General features: G+C 40.3%; 1 protein-coding gene across 1 annotated transcript; it reads right to left on the bottom strand.

The window, feature by feature from the left end:
• Positions 1-479: 479 nt before the first annotated feature.
• calb2a (calbindin 2a) lies at positions 480-16,073 on the bottom strand. The gene is made up of 11 exons (XM_069686640.1): positions 15,980-16,073; positions 11,740-11,816; positions 11,564-11,653; positions 10,544-10,624; positions 8,705-8,761; positions 6,624-6,701; positions 5,150-5,205; positions 4,979-5,018; positions 4,719-4,772; positions 2,168-2,239; positions 480-1,236 (listed from the first exon to the last, which is right to left on the bottom strand). The coding sequence occupies exons 1-11, from the start codon at positions 16,071-16,073 to the stop codon at positions 1,120-1,122; spliced, it is 816 nt and encodes a 271-aa protein (XP_069542741.1). The 3' UTR covers positions 480-1,119.
• Positions 16,074-16,872: the final 799 nt, after the last annotated feature.

Consider the following 16,872-nt stretch of genomic DNA (forward strand, 5'->3'; position numbering starts at 1 on the left):
TAAAAGTTATAGCTGCTGCTGTTAAGTTGCTTAATATAGACGACCAGCATCAACAACAGAGTCCGGTTTTAGGGTTTTTGTAAACTTACTTTACTGTAGCTGTAAATTGAACACCATTTTGCTCTTGTTGTGATTGCATCCATCGTTAATCCTTTTAATGCTTCTCCTGGTGTACTGAAGGCGAGGGAGCAGTTTAAAGCTGGAGGCATTGATAAAATAAACAAGGTTGTATGCAGAAAGTCTGCAGCACAACAGAAAGTAATCAAGAAATGGAACTTCAAGAGAATGACGCAGCACTTCACAGCTCTGAAGTAAAAATGTTCCGACTGTAAGGCACAAGGATGTCCTGGAGGTATTCCGCCTTCTAAAGTCATCACCACCACTTGGAGTTTTTCTTTGCAAAATCATGTTCATACAATGTCAAAACTGATTTTATCTTAAGACATTTTATTAATATTTTCAATTGACAGTATCAGCCAAAAATAAATATTAAAAATGAAAACCATAATATGGAGATGGAACAGGAGAGGTTCAGGTCAAACAGAGGTTGAAAAATCTGTAACAGTTTCATCACAGACCATAAATTAGATCAATTCAAACACAGTTGTCTGCAGGTTTGTTTGACTATATATTGTATCTAATGCAAAGTTCAAAGAGCAAGGGAATGGAGGGGTCAATGAAGCCAGGTTGAGGTTCAGGGGTTATCAACAGGTCAAAAGGTAATTTCTGTGGAACAATGAGTTTGGGCTCTTCAGGAGATACAAGTCAGGCACAGCAAGGGCGGCATGGACAGGGATGAGCTCAGAAATGGTAAAAGACATGGGGGAAAGTTATGAAGGTGAAAAGCCAGAGATTTCAAACAGGTCATGTTTAGGGTTGAGGGGTCAGATTGCAGAAAATAAGGGTTTAAAGACGAAGAGCTGTTGCGTGCTGACAGTGCACTCATCATTCATTCTGGAGTTTTACGTTTAAGGAAGGTAAGGGAAATGATGGGGGGCAAGGGGGTGTCTGGCACATGCACCTGGTATATGTTGCCAGGCAGCTGGAAGTGGGTGTGGTCTCAGGAGAGCAAAGCGGGGCAGGCAGAGAAAATGATACACAAGAAGACAGGAGGAAGAGTCACACAACTGGCTCCTTGCAAAGGACAATTTCCAGCTCGCCACGGTACAGCTTCCCTCCGTCAGACAGGCTCATGATGCTCTGCTTGTAGCCTTTCAGGTTCTTCAGCTCCACATCCTGAAAGACAGAAAGGGAGGTAAGACTAAGTCAGCAAAGCAGTAGTATTGTCCTTGACAGTCAAACTCTATTTTATGGAGGAAGTGGAGGGAGCATTTTGTTAAACAGCCCTGGGGGACGTGAACAACAGATGTTGGGTGGTTTTGATGGCCTACTGACCCTTAATTATAACTCTGGCAAAACCTGTTAGGCTCTCTTTTACTGCACAACACTTATAATAATTGTTTATTTACAACAGGCTCTGCACTATTTTAGAAAAAAAGTGATCCCTAATTTTTGTCAACAACTATTGATTTTCTATGAAATTACAACTGTGCCTTGCAAATAAAGCCAGCACTGCTAGCTAGTTATTCTGACTATACAGGCTGTAAACTCAAATGTGAACAGTCATTTTTTTAATTAGAGCCCTGTCGAAGGGTCTTGGGAAGGGATATGTTATACAATGCCAAAAGATTGCTACATACTCCGGGCTTATAGAATGAGCAATAGATGTATTGTAGAAGACCTTTTTAGCTCGCTATATTTTTGTTCATATTTAAACCCGGACAGCAGGAAAGAAGACTGTAAAATTGTGCCCTAGTTTTAAAAGCCTCTAAGTCGAGGCTTGTACAAATAACGCACATTAAATGGAGTTAAAAACAGTTAAATGCGAGGCATATTCTGCAGCACTAAGAACCGAAGAAGTCAGAATTACTAACCACATGAAGCATGTAGCTTTGAAGAGTTATTTTTAAAATAGTTTTAAATTCTTCGTTTCACGTCTGAGAAATGGTAGGTAGGTCCTACAGAATGCTCATGGAGTAAACAGCTATGAGGAGCAGAAATGCTGGGAGAGAAACTAAAAATAAAAGTACATTTTCCATTAGGTATGCCACCAGGACATGGGCTCCGACAGAATGCCTGTAAAAGTATAAACGAGCTCCCGTCTCACCATCTTGTTTTTCTGGTAAAGGTCTCGTAGCAGTGCGTCCAACTCCTGCTCATCGATGTAGCCATTTCCATCCTAAAAGAAGTTTACAGAAACAGGCAAGATGTTATTTTCAACAATATTTACCTGCATTTTGCACCTGTTTTTAAAAAAAAAAATCTAAATAAAAAAGACCAGCATTACTTTCATTAAAGTGCGCACCAGCTATGCTAGATTCTCAGCTTTCTGGTTTTGTGTTCTGCTCTGCTGCTCAACATCACTCAATAATTAATAACAGCCGTCATGACTGTACCAGCCAAATGACCATTCATGACAGATGGTTTAAAAAAGACTTCACATTCGCAACTCTGTAAAGGGGGTTAGCTGTAAAGTCAAAATGGAGCCACATTGCTAATTATTGAGTTATGTCTCACAGTAGTGTTTTGAGTTTGGGGCCAAAAAAGTCCACATTGTTGGAAACTTTCCCTTGGCATGTTGCACAAAACCATGTTCTGTTCATCAAGGCTCAGTCTCAAGACAATTTCAGAGCTGAGTGGCTTGCCAGTCTTGTATTTTTTTACTTTGGGAAATGTTTGATGTTTAGAAAGCTAGACTGAAGTGTCCTAGATCTTGGGACTAAAGTGTGAATTCTATTTATTTTCCCCTTTAATGTTAAAAGAATCGCCTTGCAGAGCAAAAGGAAAGAGGAGCACCATCCGGTATCAGTCAGCTTCTCTAAGTTGCATGCCATCTTGCATTTTAGACATTTTAAGACCTTGCACAGTTTCAGGTGGTAGCACTGTGAGCCATGATAGTGTTCAGCTCACCGGCCACACTTTGCCCCTGCCCAAGATCTCTCAGCACCAGTGACAGCACTCGCATGTGTTTCAGCTCATGACAAAATGATGAAACTAATTACACACATAAATGGTTGTGCCATATTGGCAGAAGGCCTACAAGAATGTTACCGCAGTGGCTCATTTATAACATTGAACCCTGTGCGAAAGAGTCCACCTGGGACATGAATATGCACCTCATGACACAATGCTAAAAAGGCTGTATAATCTTTTTTCATATGGAAACCACTGCGACCAATTTGACCTAAACGTTTAAAAAAAACAAAGGAAGCGTGTTTCTCTTTTCAAACGTCAAGCAATCATAGCATCCATGTTAGATTTTTTTGTACCATCATTGTATACTGTGTATACCGGCCATTCCAAACCTGTGGGCCACGGCCCCCTGGTGGGCCTGGGCCGCCAAATCATCTGCAGAATTGTAATTATAAAAAAAAAAAAAAAAGTGAATGTTTTAAAACAAAATTATATTAAAAATCATTTTGAATATTTAATATTTAAAAAATTTAAAACCTCCTTTCATCGTTTTTTTTTTATCATATTAGGCCTATCATTATGTATGAGAATGCATTTCTCCATAGTTAAATGATATTTAATATGTAATCAATTGTTTGTTAATTTGCCTATTGCAGACAGCCCCTCACATTTAGAATGTGGGCCGCAAACATTTTTGAGACTTTCAAGTGGGCCATGAGTCGGAAAAAGTTGGGAACGGCTGGTGTATACTAATAAGGGTAAGGGTTAATAAATGTAAACTTTGTCATGTGGTGGCTGAATCACTGCTTCATGAGCAGCTTAAAAAGCAAAAGAGCACAGCCAATGAAAATTTCCGTAAAAAAATGTTAGTACGAATATTTAACGGGTAAGAATGCACTAAGCACCCACGCACTAAGCTAACAGTCAAGCTAACACAAGTTCTGGTGATACGCCTAATCAAGTAAGTTATCTATTTCCTTATATATCTATCCTGATAATGGCAGGCTGTCAAAAACTCAGAAGATAGCATTAAAAAAGAAAAGTGATTTAGCAGATGACCTACAGGCATCTCTCTCCTCTGTAACTTCGCTCTTTTCCTGTTTTGTCGGTATCCCTCCCTGTAGTCACTCCCCTCCAATCTGTTTCTAATGTGGAAAATGTGGCCATTAACTGAACCACTGCTCAACCATCCTGAGCTGTTTACAAAGGGACAGGTGTGCCAAGCCTTACTCATTTCCCTAGGTAGTTGGGGAGCGCCCTAGATACAAAACAAGACATTTGTTTATTCATGATTAAAAGGAAGGGGGAACTCCAAAACAAACAACGCTGAGTCATCCACACAACGTGATCCAAGTGTCTGTTATTTGTTCTTATTTAACAGTGTCTATATACACTACACTTTCTTCTAACAAGTCGTCTTACCCTGTTAGCATATTGGTTTTCAGAAACTGGATACAATTCTGCAGACACAAACCCAGCTGACTAGGTACGTCTCACTCTTTTTTAAGTAAGCATCTATTCCACTTGCCTCAGCCCAACGAAACCACTAACATACTAATATTTCACCTAAGATGTGACAATATATTTCATGACGTCCCCCTGAGACTCAATGTGAATGTTGCTAACTGTTTGTAATAAAAGCTATGGATGAGAAACTACCCAGGAAGTAGACCAGACTCCAGCTGAGTGTTTGGAAAGTGGTAGACAGTATTATTTATTTCCACCTTGAACAAAGCATCTCCTACCTTATCATAGTATGTGAAGATGGCATTGAACTGTTCAGTTTCCAACTTGACACCCTGTAAAACAAGGGTTTGACTTTGATTAGCAGGCTACGAACTGCTATAAAGAAGAAGTCACTGTAAGAAAAAACTCAAAAGTTAGGTAGCCTATATCGAAGGTATTAAAAAGATTTGGCTACACCCTAAAAATTATATAAGGGACATCATTTGCAGCCATTTTGTTTTGTATTAACATTCCTTTCTGCACCGTGTGTGTTCCCTACCTGGAATTTGAGTAAGAAATTCTCCTGCACAGGAAGAAGCCTGTGGGGAAGATGGACTTCATTAGCGGACACAATAGGTGTTAAATTATTCAAATCCATTGAAAGACCATCAGCAGGCAATGTGTTTCGACATTTATACAGCGAACAGAGCCAAGTAAAATTGCACATTACCTTGCCATCTCTGACAGGCCCAACTTCCCATCTCCATTCAGATCAAACATCCTGAGCTACAAAGTAAGAGATAGAGATAGGAAGGGACAGAGGAGAGAAACTGAAGGGAAAGTTTTTTATAGATATATGCTGTCAAGATGAAGGCAGATGCAGTACCATGAATTTCATGACTATGAAATAGAATGGATGGCCGCAAACTTTCTACCTTTATTACAAATCCAACTTTTTTTAATAGCTGTAGATGTTTAACAGAGGACCACTAAAGGGGCTGTCCATAAAATAGCTTTAACAATTTCAGCCAATGCAGTTGGTGTTGAATTGTTATAAGTAATAGCCCAAAAATGATCTTTTCTCTGAGAGAAATACTTCAGGAGGATAGAATACACAATTATTCTTAAACATTAAATTTCCCTTGAAGAAAAAATCCAAAGATGTCCTTTTAACATTGGTTCACAATGTCACTGAAAATATACTCGGTATGAAATAATGTAGTTAAAATTTGGCCAATATGCTGCAATGCTCCTCACAGTAGCCACTAGAAGATGACTGACTTGTGGTAATACGGTGGTGCAGTGGTTAGCGCTGTTGCCTCACAGCTAGAAGGTCACTGGTTCAAACCCCGGTTTGGTCAAAGCTGGCCTTTCTGTATGGAGTTTGCATGTTCTCCCTTGCATGCGTGGGTTCTCTCTGGCTTCCTCCCACAGTCCAAAGACATGCTGGTTAGGTTCATTGGTGACTCTAAACTGCCCATAGTTGTGTGGGTTGTTGTGGGTGTGAGTGTGAAAGGTTGTCTGTATCTATGTGTCAGCCCTGTCATTGACTGGCGATCAGTCCAGGGTGGACCCCACCTTTCGCCCAGTGACAGCTGGGATAGGCTCCAGCACCCCCGCGAACAGGATAGGCGGTATAGAGGATGGATGGTTCTATTTTTTTTCTATTTTTTTCTTTTTAGGATATGATTTAACTTAATGTACGTACTACAGTATAAAACATTGCTTAAGCAAATTCTGACGAGCAGCAGCTGAATGATGTTGTTGCCTTTGTTATTTGGTAAATCTTAGCAATTTTAACTTGCTGCTTTGCTTATGTGGCAATATACTCAAATGGGTAATAAAGTATGAGGAATACAATGGTGACCAAGTGTAATTTTGATTATGTAATTATGCAAAAGATAGTGCTAAAGAAAATAAGGTCAGGTCAGCAATTCCAGGCAGGGGCAGATGTAAGCACATCTGGGCTGTAAACACTCAACCTGCAGGATATGAAGGGTCACAACCATCAAGGCGGCTGTCAGCAAAATGATCTATGAGTGTTTGTTTAGGCAGTTATATATATATGTTCCCGAGTATAAGGTATATCTCAAAAGAGTGATGGTAACGGTCAAAATATGATGCTGTTCAGTTGGGATTCTTTATTGTGTGTGTGTGTTTGTCGATGTGTGTGTACGAGCGTATGAAAGAGTCGAGAGTCTTACGATGGTCTGTGTGTACTCCTGGAGCTTCTGGTCATCATAGTGTCTGTTAGCCTTCTGAAGTAGGTCTGACAGGAAGCCCTGAGGACAGATAAAGAGAAATGAGGAAGAACAGCAGTTTGGCATTTATAACTTAAAAAAACACGCCAGAGCTGAAGGTTCATTGCAACCATTACAGGTCATGCATTTTACAGATGTTGTTTTTTTTCAAATAGTTTTTAGAAATCCTTTCTTCCAAACCTTAAATACTGCAAAGCCAGCCATTATTACAACGTTACAATTTCTTTAAGCAGACACTTTTGTCCAAAGAGACTTACATCTGAGATTTAACACAGAACAAGAACAAGCAAGGATCGAGACAGGAGGGAACAACATAAGCAAGTGCAAAAAAACAGCTTCAAGTGCAATCGGACACTGGTGCCGATCATCATATATCACCATGTATCCTCATCATCATGAATTATCCTAATCAACATCAACAACATCCTCAATAGCATCATCATCAATAGCCTCAATTATCAGTGGGAGAGAAGCTTACTCAAGTCCTTTACTAAATGTACTCAAAATTTTAATGATTATGTAAAAAAAAAAAAAATATATATATATATATATATATATATATGTTTAAAAGTTGTTACAGTAACATGTATCTACTCAAGTATTCAACAAAAATTGTTAAAAATGAAAGTGGAGCTATAGTTAAGAGCAAAGTCTATGATTAAACACACAGTTGAGCAAAGACTAGAAAAAATAAAAGGAACTGAAAAAAGATTTCAATGAATCGTATGTGTTTCATGTGTGAAATCCAAAGAGTGACTACAGCCATTTGTGCAATAAAAAGCTAATTTTCCTTGGAAATGTATGGTACAGTAAAAGTCTAAAGTAATTTTAAATGAAGGTACTCAAGTACCAATATCTCAAATCTATTCTTACATCAATTGAGCCGTCCGTCAGTGCATTTGTTTCTAGGTTAAGGTGCCTTCGCAGCGTTCGATCTCAACTGCATTTTGCCAACTCATCTAAACCTGCTCAGCTGGAAGAATTGGGATCCCATAACAACCCAAGCAGCCTAATATGTCACTGACCTCTTTAAGGTTCAATTCACCAGTTTGGAGCATGTCCCTGTAGACTATGATTTGACACAATATTTTCAAGAACTGTTTAATTAAAAAAACATGTGTGCAATCTGTGAAGCTTTTTGAATCAGAATCTTAACCTGAACAAACACTCATCATCACTGGGACATTTTCAGTGAAGCATCTGCTAAACTTTCTCTGTCAAAACCCACTGTGAGATATAATATTGTTGCAGTTTTTCAAAAAGGTACTTCATGGCATGTAGCAACAAGCGGTCAGGCTCAGAGTATTTTTGTCTTTTGGCTAAGCAGCATCAAGCAGAGGTGATGTTAGCCATTTCCCCCCTGCCATGTTTTTGTCTTTATGCTAAGCTATGCTACTAGTCTAAGAAATAAACCCTATACGCACATTTCCCATTTGCTGAACTATTCTTTTCTGCACACAGATTTAGAATCAGTATTATGATTTATACACACAGAATATAGAGCATTGTTTTTGTCTCTTTCTTGCTTTCTTTTTATTGGTGTACAACAGAATAACTAGAAAAAAGCATACAAGTTGAGACATTTTGTCTGCACTTTTACACTTAAAATGAATAAAAGGGATGGCAAATACATGGAGGGGAACAAAAAAGGAAAAGCATGAATCTAACAGTGGCTTGAATATGTGTAAAAGAATGTAAATTATCACAGGAACAGACAGGGACTGTGGTTTATGTAGGTAAGTTGCTACTTAAGTGTCTTCTTTCTGATAATTATTGTTTAGGATAGGTGTTCTGTTAGTGATCATGTGTTGGTGTGCATATGAATGAAGGGGAAAAAGAGAGAACAAAAGAAAAATGAGTTTGACAAAGTAAGCAACAAATTTGTTGGTTATATTTGTAATCAATATATTGCAAGTCTTGCTGTCCTTTGGGATGCAAACGTTGATGTATATTATAAATATTACACTATTTCCTTCAATAACCTGCCATGTGTTATGATTGAAAATCATAAGTTCACAACATACCTTCAATTCATTTGCTTCAATGTAGCCACTGCGATCTGTGTCATACCGCCGCCATGCCTAAACAATCAAAAAGACAAAAGAAATATTGGATTGAAAGCAGTTTTTCAGCCCTGATGGCTAAAGCACACAGACATTTCTCCCCCTACATAAATCCTCCCTGATCGAACCCCAGCGTGCTCTTTAACTGCGCTAGGAGTTTGATTTTTCTCTGGTGCCGAGCTGAAATCGTTCCAGTGGAGACGACCACAAAAGCCGGGACCATCAGTGTGTAATCACATAGTTTCAGTACAATCCCTCTCACCCGCATTCAGAGCAGAGGGCAACAAGAGACAGAGAGAGAAATGAGGAAGGGAGAGAAAGTCATTTTAATGAATGTTTTAATCTAGCAGCTGTCCCTGTCCAAAGAAGGGCTCCTTATCAAAGATGGATGGTCTTCCCCCTTCTCCTTCTCCTCTCCTCTGTTCCTCCTCCCCTCCTCTGGGCTCTGCAGAGAGGAGCTACAGTGGTGTTATCCATTATATATGACTCTGAAAATAGAAGGTTCTGCTTCCTCATTCTAACCCTTTAAAAACCTCGACGCCCACTTCCTCCTCCCTGCACCCTTCAACAAAGACTGATTAATCCTCCTCTCTTGTTTTATGTTCTCAAACTCCGGCTCTCAACTTCAATCGACATTTCATTTACGTCCTCTCTGTTCCAGCTTTCTCTTGTTTGCCCTTTGTATCTTTCTCTTTCCACACCTTCTCTCTCTGTCACCCTCCTTCTCCCATTTCATTATAACTCCTCAATATGACACAGGAGACAAGGACAGACTCTTCCCCACATGTAATTGGTTTCTAATTGGCTCCATTCTTTCATTGCGGCACATCTAACATAAAATCTGCCATTTTCTTATCTTCTGGAGATATTTTGTGGAATAAATGATTCCCTGTTTCTTGTACCTTTCAGCACTCGTCTTGCTGCTGAGGGCCTTTTCTTACTTCTACAGTTATTTATTATTCACAATTCAAAGCAGCACTAAACCTGTTTTCTGTACATGTACACTTTCATAAATACTTGGTTTCTTAAACACACAAGTTGACTGTTAGAGACTGTCTAATTTTCTGTGAGGTTTGCTGTGCTTACCGTCTTTTCCTGCTATTAAAATGTCGAACTGTGACAAAAGATTTTGTAATTATAAACAAACGTTTCTGTATGGACCACAGAGGAATATTTTTAGTAGCCTAGTTTTCAGTGGGTTAGCTGATTCCTGCAGCTAAGTGCCTGCCATCTGTAAGGTTACTACAGATTCTCCCAGTAGTAATTGAAGAGCTAGCATCTGATATAATATGATAATTAAGGTCACGCAAGAACTTTGACACAGCTGTTTATTTTATCCTGCACAGGTTTCTGGCATGATGTTAGCATGTTCTTTGCTTAACGCTGAGTTTAAATTGGGATTGGAAATGGTTAATGAACTTCACTTGAACATGCTTTTCTAGTCTTCAGACAACTCAAGCCGCTTTTACGCTACATGTCACATCTACAATTAGGACCTTACCCTTCACACACCAATAGCTATGATATTTGGGGCTCATTTTGACATGTAGACCACGGGTTTGAACCGCCAAACTTTCGGTTGGAAGACTACTGACTATACCACTGAGCCACAGCCACCCATGCATATTATCCAGTACAGTAGCTCATAACTTCCCATGATTTCTCAGATAAACCAGCACAGACATTTACGTGAGTCATAGAAGAAGAAGACAGAGTTATTAACAATGTTAATAAACAGAAGCTCTGCATTAAAAAAAAATATAGCAGCCCATCCACACACACTCAGAAACACACTCTTACCGCCATAAACTCAGCACTGGAGCTGACAAACTGTCTGAAGCAGAGCAAGAAGTTCTCTTCAGTGGGGAGAATCTGGGCCAGCTAGAGAGAGAAATGACAAGAAAATGGGAGTGGTGAGTACGTAAGATGGTGCCGTTGATGTGCTGGGAGAGAAGAAGTGGAGACTGGGGAGCTTTTTGTCTACAATGCCTCAAAAGGGCAACTCAGACATAAATAATAGAGAGCCATAACCTCAGAGGCCTATGCCTAAGTTTGAATATTTTAAAAAATCATGCTTTTGAAAGTTCAAAGTCTGCACCGGACTTTCATTTGCAGCTTTTCCATCCTGCAGTATTATTGATATTGCAGTAGCTTTGCTTATTTTTTCTCTTCCAAATTACACTCAGAAAATAGTAAAAATCGAGGGAGGGCAGTTTCCCAAACTGACACTCCATAGAGACTATCATAAAGATGCATCGATCAGAGTATTGACGAAGCCTCTGAAGCATCTCACCGCTGCTGTATGTCTCTGCCGCTTTAAATAATCCAGGCTTTTTTTCTTTTTACAACTTTTTCTCACCCTCATCGTAGCAGACAAATCAAAGCTTTTATGAAGTTATTTTTGGATCTGAGCCACATTTCACAGAAATCAACTTGTACGTTGAATGCACACACAAAAAAGCCTTCTACCTGTCATGGCACGGACCCAAGTAGAACAGCTTTGTTTGCAGCAAAAATGTGACCATACTTTGTTTCCTTCTCTTAGGATATACACTTATTCCCTTTTTGATGAGGGTTAAAGATTGATAATACTTTCATGTCTCTGTTTATGAAAAACTAGTGAAGCTCTGCTCTGAGAACACTAAAAAACTAAAGCTTGCAGCATCATATACTACATCTTGACATTTTTTCTTTACAGAATTCTTTTTGCATTAGCTGTTTCTACCTGTTTCCAGTCTTTATGCTAAGCTAAACACTCACTTAATGGTAATCATACTGAAAACACCAAGAATAATACGAGAAGCAACTCCAAGGCCTTACCTCTGACATCTCAATTCGTCCATCTTTGTTCTTGTCAAACTTCTGCATGAACTCCTTCATTTTTTCTCTGAATGTGGGGTTTGAAGGGTCCTGCAAAACAAAACAGTTGTACTCAATAAAGGCCAATCTTGTGTGTGCATTATCTTTGTATAATCTTTGTTAGTCCCTAATCTCACCACCCCTGCTCCTCTCCGGGCCATCTCCAACTCCCTGAAGAAGTTCTCCAGCTCCTTCCCCTCAATGTAGCCATTACCTGGGAGACAGACAGATCATCAAGTTTTTGTAACACACCACAAAGGGCTTTTTTCGGTTTTGCTGACATGCAGAAAACAAGCACAGATGTGGTCATGGTGTCAAACAGATCCCAGCATGGCTCGGTTTTGCCTTAGTATTGATTCAAACATGAGCCTTTTGCCAGTAACCCTCTTCCTTCCCCTCCGGCTCAATAGATGAAGTTATTGACTGACACGATGCAAACTGATCACTCCAAAAAGGACTGCCTGTTCACAGGGGCGTGTGCAAGGAGAAGCTATTTATGGAAAATTGCTTTTAAAGGATATGAAAGGTGATGATCCACAAGCAGCTTCTTTTATTCCACAGAGATCAATATGGCCTTCAGCAGGGAGTGTGGTATATAAGATGAATCAATACGGGTAACAGTGCACTGTGACGGTGTCTACCTGCACTTGTTTTGTTGTTGTTGTTTTTTATCATTAAGACTTCTGAAAGTTAGTTATGAGAGAGTAAAGCTTTGTGCTATCTTCACAAAATGTCGTAACCTTGTTTTACAGCATGCTTTCAATCACTTTGACAGCCTAAGTGTCACTTCTGTCAAATAGAGCTTATCCTGATTTGTTTTCCATCACATTTTTTTGTAATTACGTCGTGACAAATATAACTTGGGGACAATTACGTAGATTTTCTTCTTATCTTATTTTATCCGTGCGCCCGGTGTTCTGCTGCCCTCACAGTGCCTATTCTGAGGACAAATATATGCTCGCTTCACCCAGGTAGTGTGATCCCGTGCCAATATTCTATCAACAAGCATGCTGAATGGCTGGACAGATGGCTCCAAAGAATGTAACTAGCTGCTTCAATAAAACCCTGGAAGGCAGAGCTGCCTCATTAAACACTAACAAAGATTATCATGCCATCCACTTCCTCTCCTCCACCTCTAACTCGCCACCTCTCTCTGTCGCATTCTGTCGAACTCCCTCTCTGTATTCAACCAACATCTTAGCGCCTTTGTTCTATCCATGGAAATTCTCGAGCATGTGTGTTAGCATGCACATGCTCCTCAGTGATGTTATCAAAACTCATACCAGCTCTGCTGTTTCGCTAAGTGGGCCAGTTAAATGGCTTGCTGCTATCCAGCCTCCCTTCTGTTGGTCTTATTGACATTTAGCACTCCGGAGAGAAACGGCCTGCTTGATAATTAAACAGAGTAAGGTGTGATTAAGTACAAGCTGAATGACATAAAATGACAACAAAAATAGATTTATGAATAGGTGATGCTGGAGCCATGTGATACATACAATAAATACGTCAATAAATCCATACATCCCATTTTGTGTTCATGAGTGAACATCTGTTGGTGCAGCACTTATTCAGATGTACCATAAATACTTTGTGTTCCAAGCAGCCTTCAGGCCAGACAATTTGCCTAATTTTACTGTTATATTTCTATCAAATGCTTTAGGTGCTGCAGCCAAATTACAGTGGGTCCATTGTTAATTGAACTGAAATTCCTTAGTTATTCTGTGTATCAATGGGCTGTATCAGTGTCCAGATGTAAAATAAAAAAAACACTGCTAGCCGATACATTTTATGGCTGACCTCAGCTCACTTCAAGATCATTCAGTTAAAATGTCAAATAACTGGTTTTATATGTCATAATGAGAGCTCGCCCACCAACTTACTTTCATATTCGCTGGTGTTTCTGCACATGCACTCAAAGCATGCACCAACTGCGAGATAAAAGGCTCACAAAACCACTTTTGGCCCAAATACATACTCTTTGGGATACTGCGTCATTACAGTCCCAGGAGATGTGGGTAAGATGCTTTACTCTTCTACTAGCTCCGATTCTAAAATTTAGACCCAACACAGGAAAACTCTAAAAAGTGGGCAGCTGTGCATATTTAAATCCTATATAAAGTGCATTTGCCTTTCAAACGAGAGTGCAGCCCTGTCTATTCAAATATTTTGTGTTGAGATCACAGCTGGCTCAATCCAGGAGGCGGATATTGCTTCTTATTCCAAATTTCCATATCCAGGTTAACAAAAAGAATTGACAGCTCTATAATTAGCGAAAGACACCGCAGTTGTTTCCTCTTTCAGCTTTGAAGTGATAGCAGTGAAAAAGCCTGACAGAGACGGCAGAGAAAGATGAGAGGGACGCAAAGCGGATGAGCTGCGAGAAGGCGCAATCCAGATGAGAGTTGATCCTGGGCCAACAGGGGAATATGTGGTTTCATCATCTCTGGGTGCATCGCCTCTTGTGTATTTTTATCTGCAACTCAGAGATGTTTACTCAATCTGAGCAAACAAATTAGCTCTCCTTTCTTTCTGCACAGCCAGAAGACACTCCCAGTAATGAAGGCAGGAATCAAGCACAGTAGCTAAATCTGTTGATGCACATTGGCTGTATTTGATTTGCAAAGTGGCTCATTGCAAATCACAATATGTAAAATACCTCTGCAGTAGGACTAAAACACCTGGGTGGCAAATATTCCCTAACATTTATGACAACTTTGTCTGCACATTGACTCATATGGAGGAGCTCAGCTGCTGAGCCCCGCCACCCCACCCAACTCCTCATGCCACCTTGATTTCCCTGTGGAGAACCTTTCAGCAAGTGTACAGGTGTCAAAAACAGATCACCTTAACAATGAATTCCCTGGAGTGTGTGTGCATCATATAGCCTTGTCAGCAGGTGTATTTTAGCATCTCAAGAAAGTTGATTGAACAAGCAGCACTAAAAATGTTCTGTTTAAAAGTGAGCACTCGTGGTCATGAAACAAAACAGTCAACACAAAACAGTGAGTCCTAAAGTAGGAAATAAAATCTTCTTTTGAGATTGACCACTGTGGAACTTTGAGTGTCTCCAGTGCTCTTGGAAATGGTTCCATCAGCATTTTCAGCAGGTCACAGAATGTCATTAATCCACAGAGGAGTCTGCAGACCTTTAAGTGAAATGAAATGAACATTTACATAATAAGACTTATGAGGCTTTTTACGACAGCACTGACATGCCTCGTGGATTTGTTAACCCATGTCATACAGTCACACTGCAACACAGGAATGCACACACGCGCGCACACACACACACACACGCGCGTGTGCGCTCAGGCAGGGAAATTTACAGACTGTGAAAGAGACTGGCAAGATAGACAGAGGATCTATGCAAGAAGAAAAGACATCAAGATGGTGACTGGGGAAGAATCACTTTGTATATCAATGTGTGTGTGTGTGTGTGTGCGTGTGCGTGTGTGTGTGTGTGTGCGTAGCATGGAGGAGGGGATCTTTGAATAAATTAGTACATGGTACTATTTTATGTTGACATCACATCAATATAACATACATCCATTTTATATATTCCACTGCATAAGAGCAACACTAGACAGAGGAGCTTAAACAAACCAGTTTTTGAGTGCAAACGGAAATCAATGCAAGGAGCATCAGTTAGAGCCAATTACTTAACATACAAAAAATCAATGATTGTAGGTTACTGTAGCCCAGTAAAAACACTGGGTAAGTGTTTATTTGATTGCAAAATAACACTTTAATCGCGTGTTTAAAGCCTGTTCCTCATTACATCTTCAGGGTGCACTTCATGCGCAATGGGAGGAATTCTCTGGGAGCGCTCGTGAAGATTAATTGACAGAGGAATAAAGGCTGCATTCACCTTTTTAACATACATCGTTGCATTGCTTCTTTCATAGAATACGTTATGCTTTCTATGAGAACTAATTGATCAGCCTGTGCATCTAATAAAATAAAAAAATAAAACTCAAAATAAAATGAAATAAAAAACATACCACGTGATGATGTCGGGAGTGGTCCGCATCTAAATTAATCTAGAAAAGCGGGAATCTGGTTCATTCAATTAAGTCCAGTCAGGTCTATTAGCTCTTAAACTATATAAGAGATACATACGTCCCCACATAAGTCTCTTTAACAAACCAAAAACTACAAACTTTTGCACAGGTGTTACTGTGTGTTTTACTGAGCTTTATAACGGTTTTGCTCTGATACAGAAGGATGCATTAAAACAAATTCGCATGGTGCATTTACCCCTGTGGCTATTGATAACCTCCATAAATCGGCTGCATTTAGCAGTGCTGGTATATAATTCAGTTATTGCTCATCAATTTTGAGTTTGGAATAACTTTTAGAAAAACAAAAGTGTCTTACCGTCAGCGTCGAAATGTTTCCAAATGTCGAGGAACTGGGACGCGGTGACCTCGGCCAGGTGCAGGTGAGGAGGCTGCTGTGCTTTGTTTGCCATGATGCTCTCGAAGGATGCTGCTGCAGATCGGACGTCAGAAAAAATCCGCTACTAACTTTTCTGTGTCTCTTCTTCAAATACACCCCACACTGTGGCCCCGGTGCGCCGCCCGCCGCTTTTTAACCCCGGCGCAGGAGCAGTAGCACCGCTGCATCGCCGCTGGGGGCGCACTGCCACCAACAGCTTCCATCTGAGTCAGCGTCCCTGTCTCTCTGAGAGTGTGCGTGCGTGTGTGTGTATGCGCTCCCGAGCTTGATGTAGTTGTGTGATAGGACGTCTTGAGCACTGCAGTGGACAGACTGATGTGTGTGTGTGTGTGTGTGTGTGTGTGTGTGTGTGTGTGTCTGTGTGTGTGTGTCTGTGTGTGTGTGTGCACTAGTGTGTGAGAGGGAAAGATGGAAGAGATGCAGGTAGTGTGCAGATTGTTTTGGTGTTGAATCATCATGCTGTACAGTAGATTCCGCGTTTGTGTGTTTGATTCAGTCCACGTGCATGCACTTGAAATGTACGTATGTTTTTTTTGGTGTGTGTGTGTGTGTGTGTGTGTTCTTTCCTACATCTGTGTGTGTATCTAAGCGTGCAGCTCCCCCAGCCTGTCTGCCAGTGTGTGAGGCTTCACAGACTTAATTAGAACTCACACACTAATCACATTTCCCACAGTGCCTGAAGCCAGCAGTGATTAGCCCACATAATAAATGTAAATTCTGGGAAAAAAGAAGGGGGGGTTAGGGTGGGGAGGGTCTTTTTCATTAATGGCCAGTCTACTGTGAAGAGAGCCAGGCAAAGCCACAGATCCTAT

The sequence above is a fragment of the Semicossyphus pulcher genome, unplaced genomic scaffold (assembly GCF_022749685.1).
Source record: "Semicossyphus pulcher isolate SPU_LCO1_2020_fin unplaced genomic scaffold, fSemPul1.0.p SCAF_8, whole genome shotgun sequence".
Taxonomy (NCBI): domain Eukaryota; kingdom Metazoa; phylum Chordata; class Actinopteri; order Labriformes; family Labridae; genus Semicossyphus; species Semicossyphus pulcher.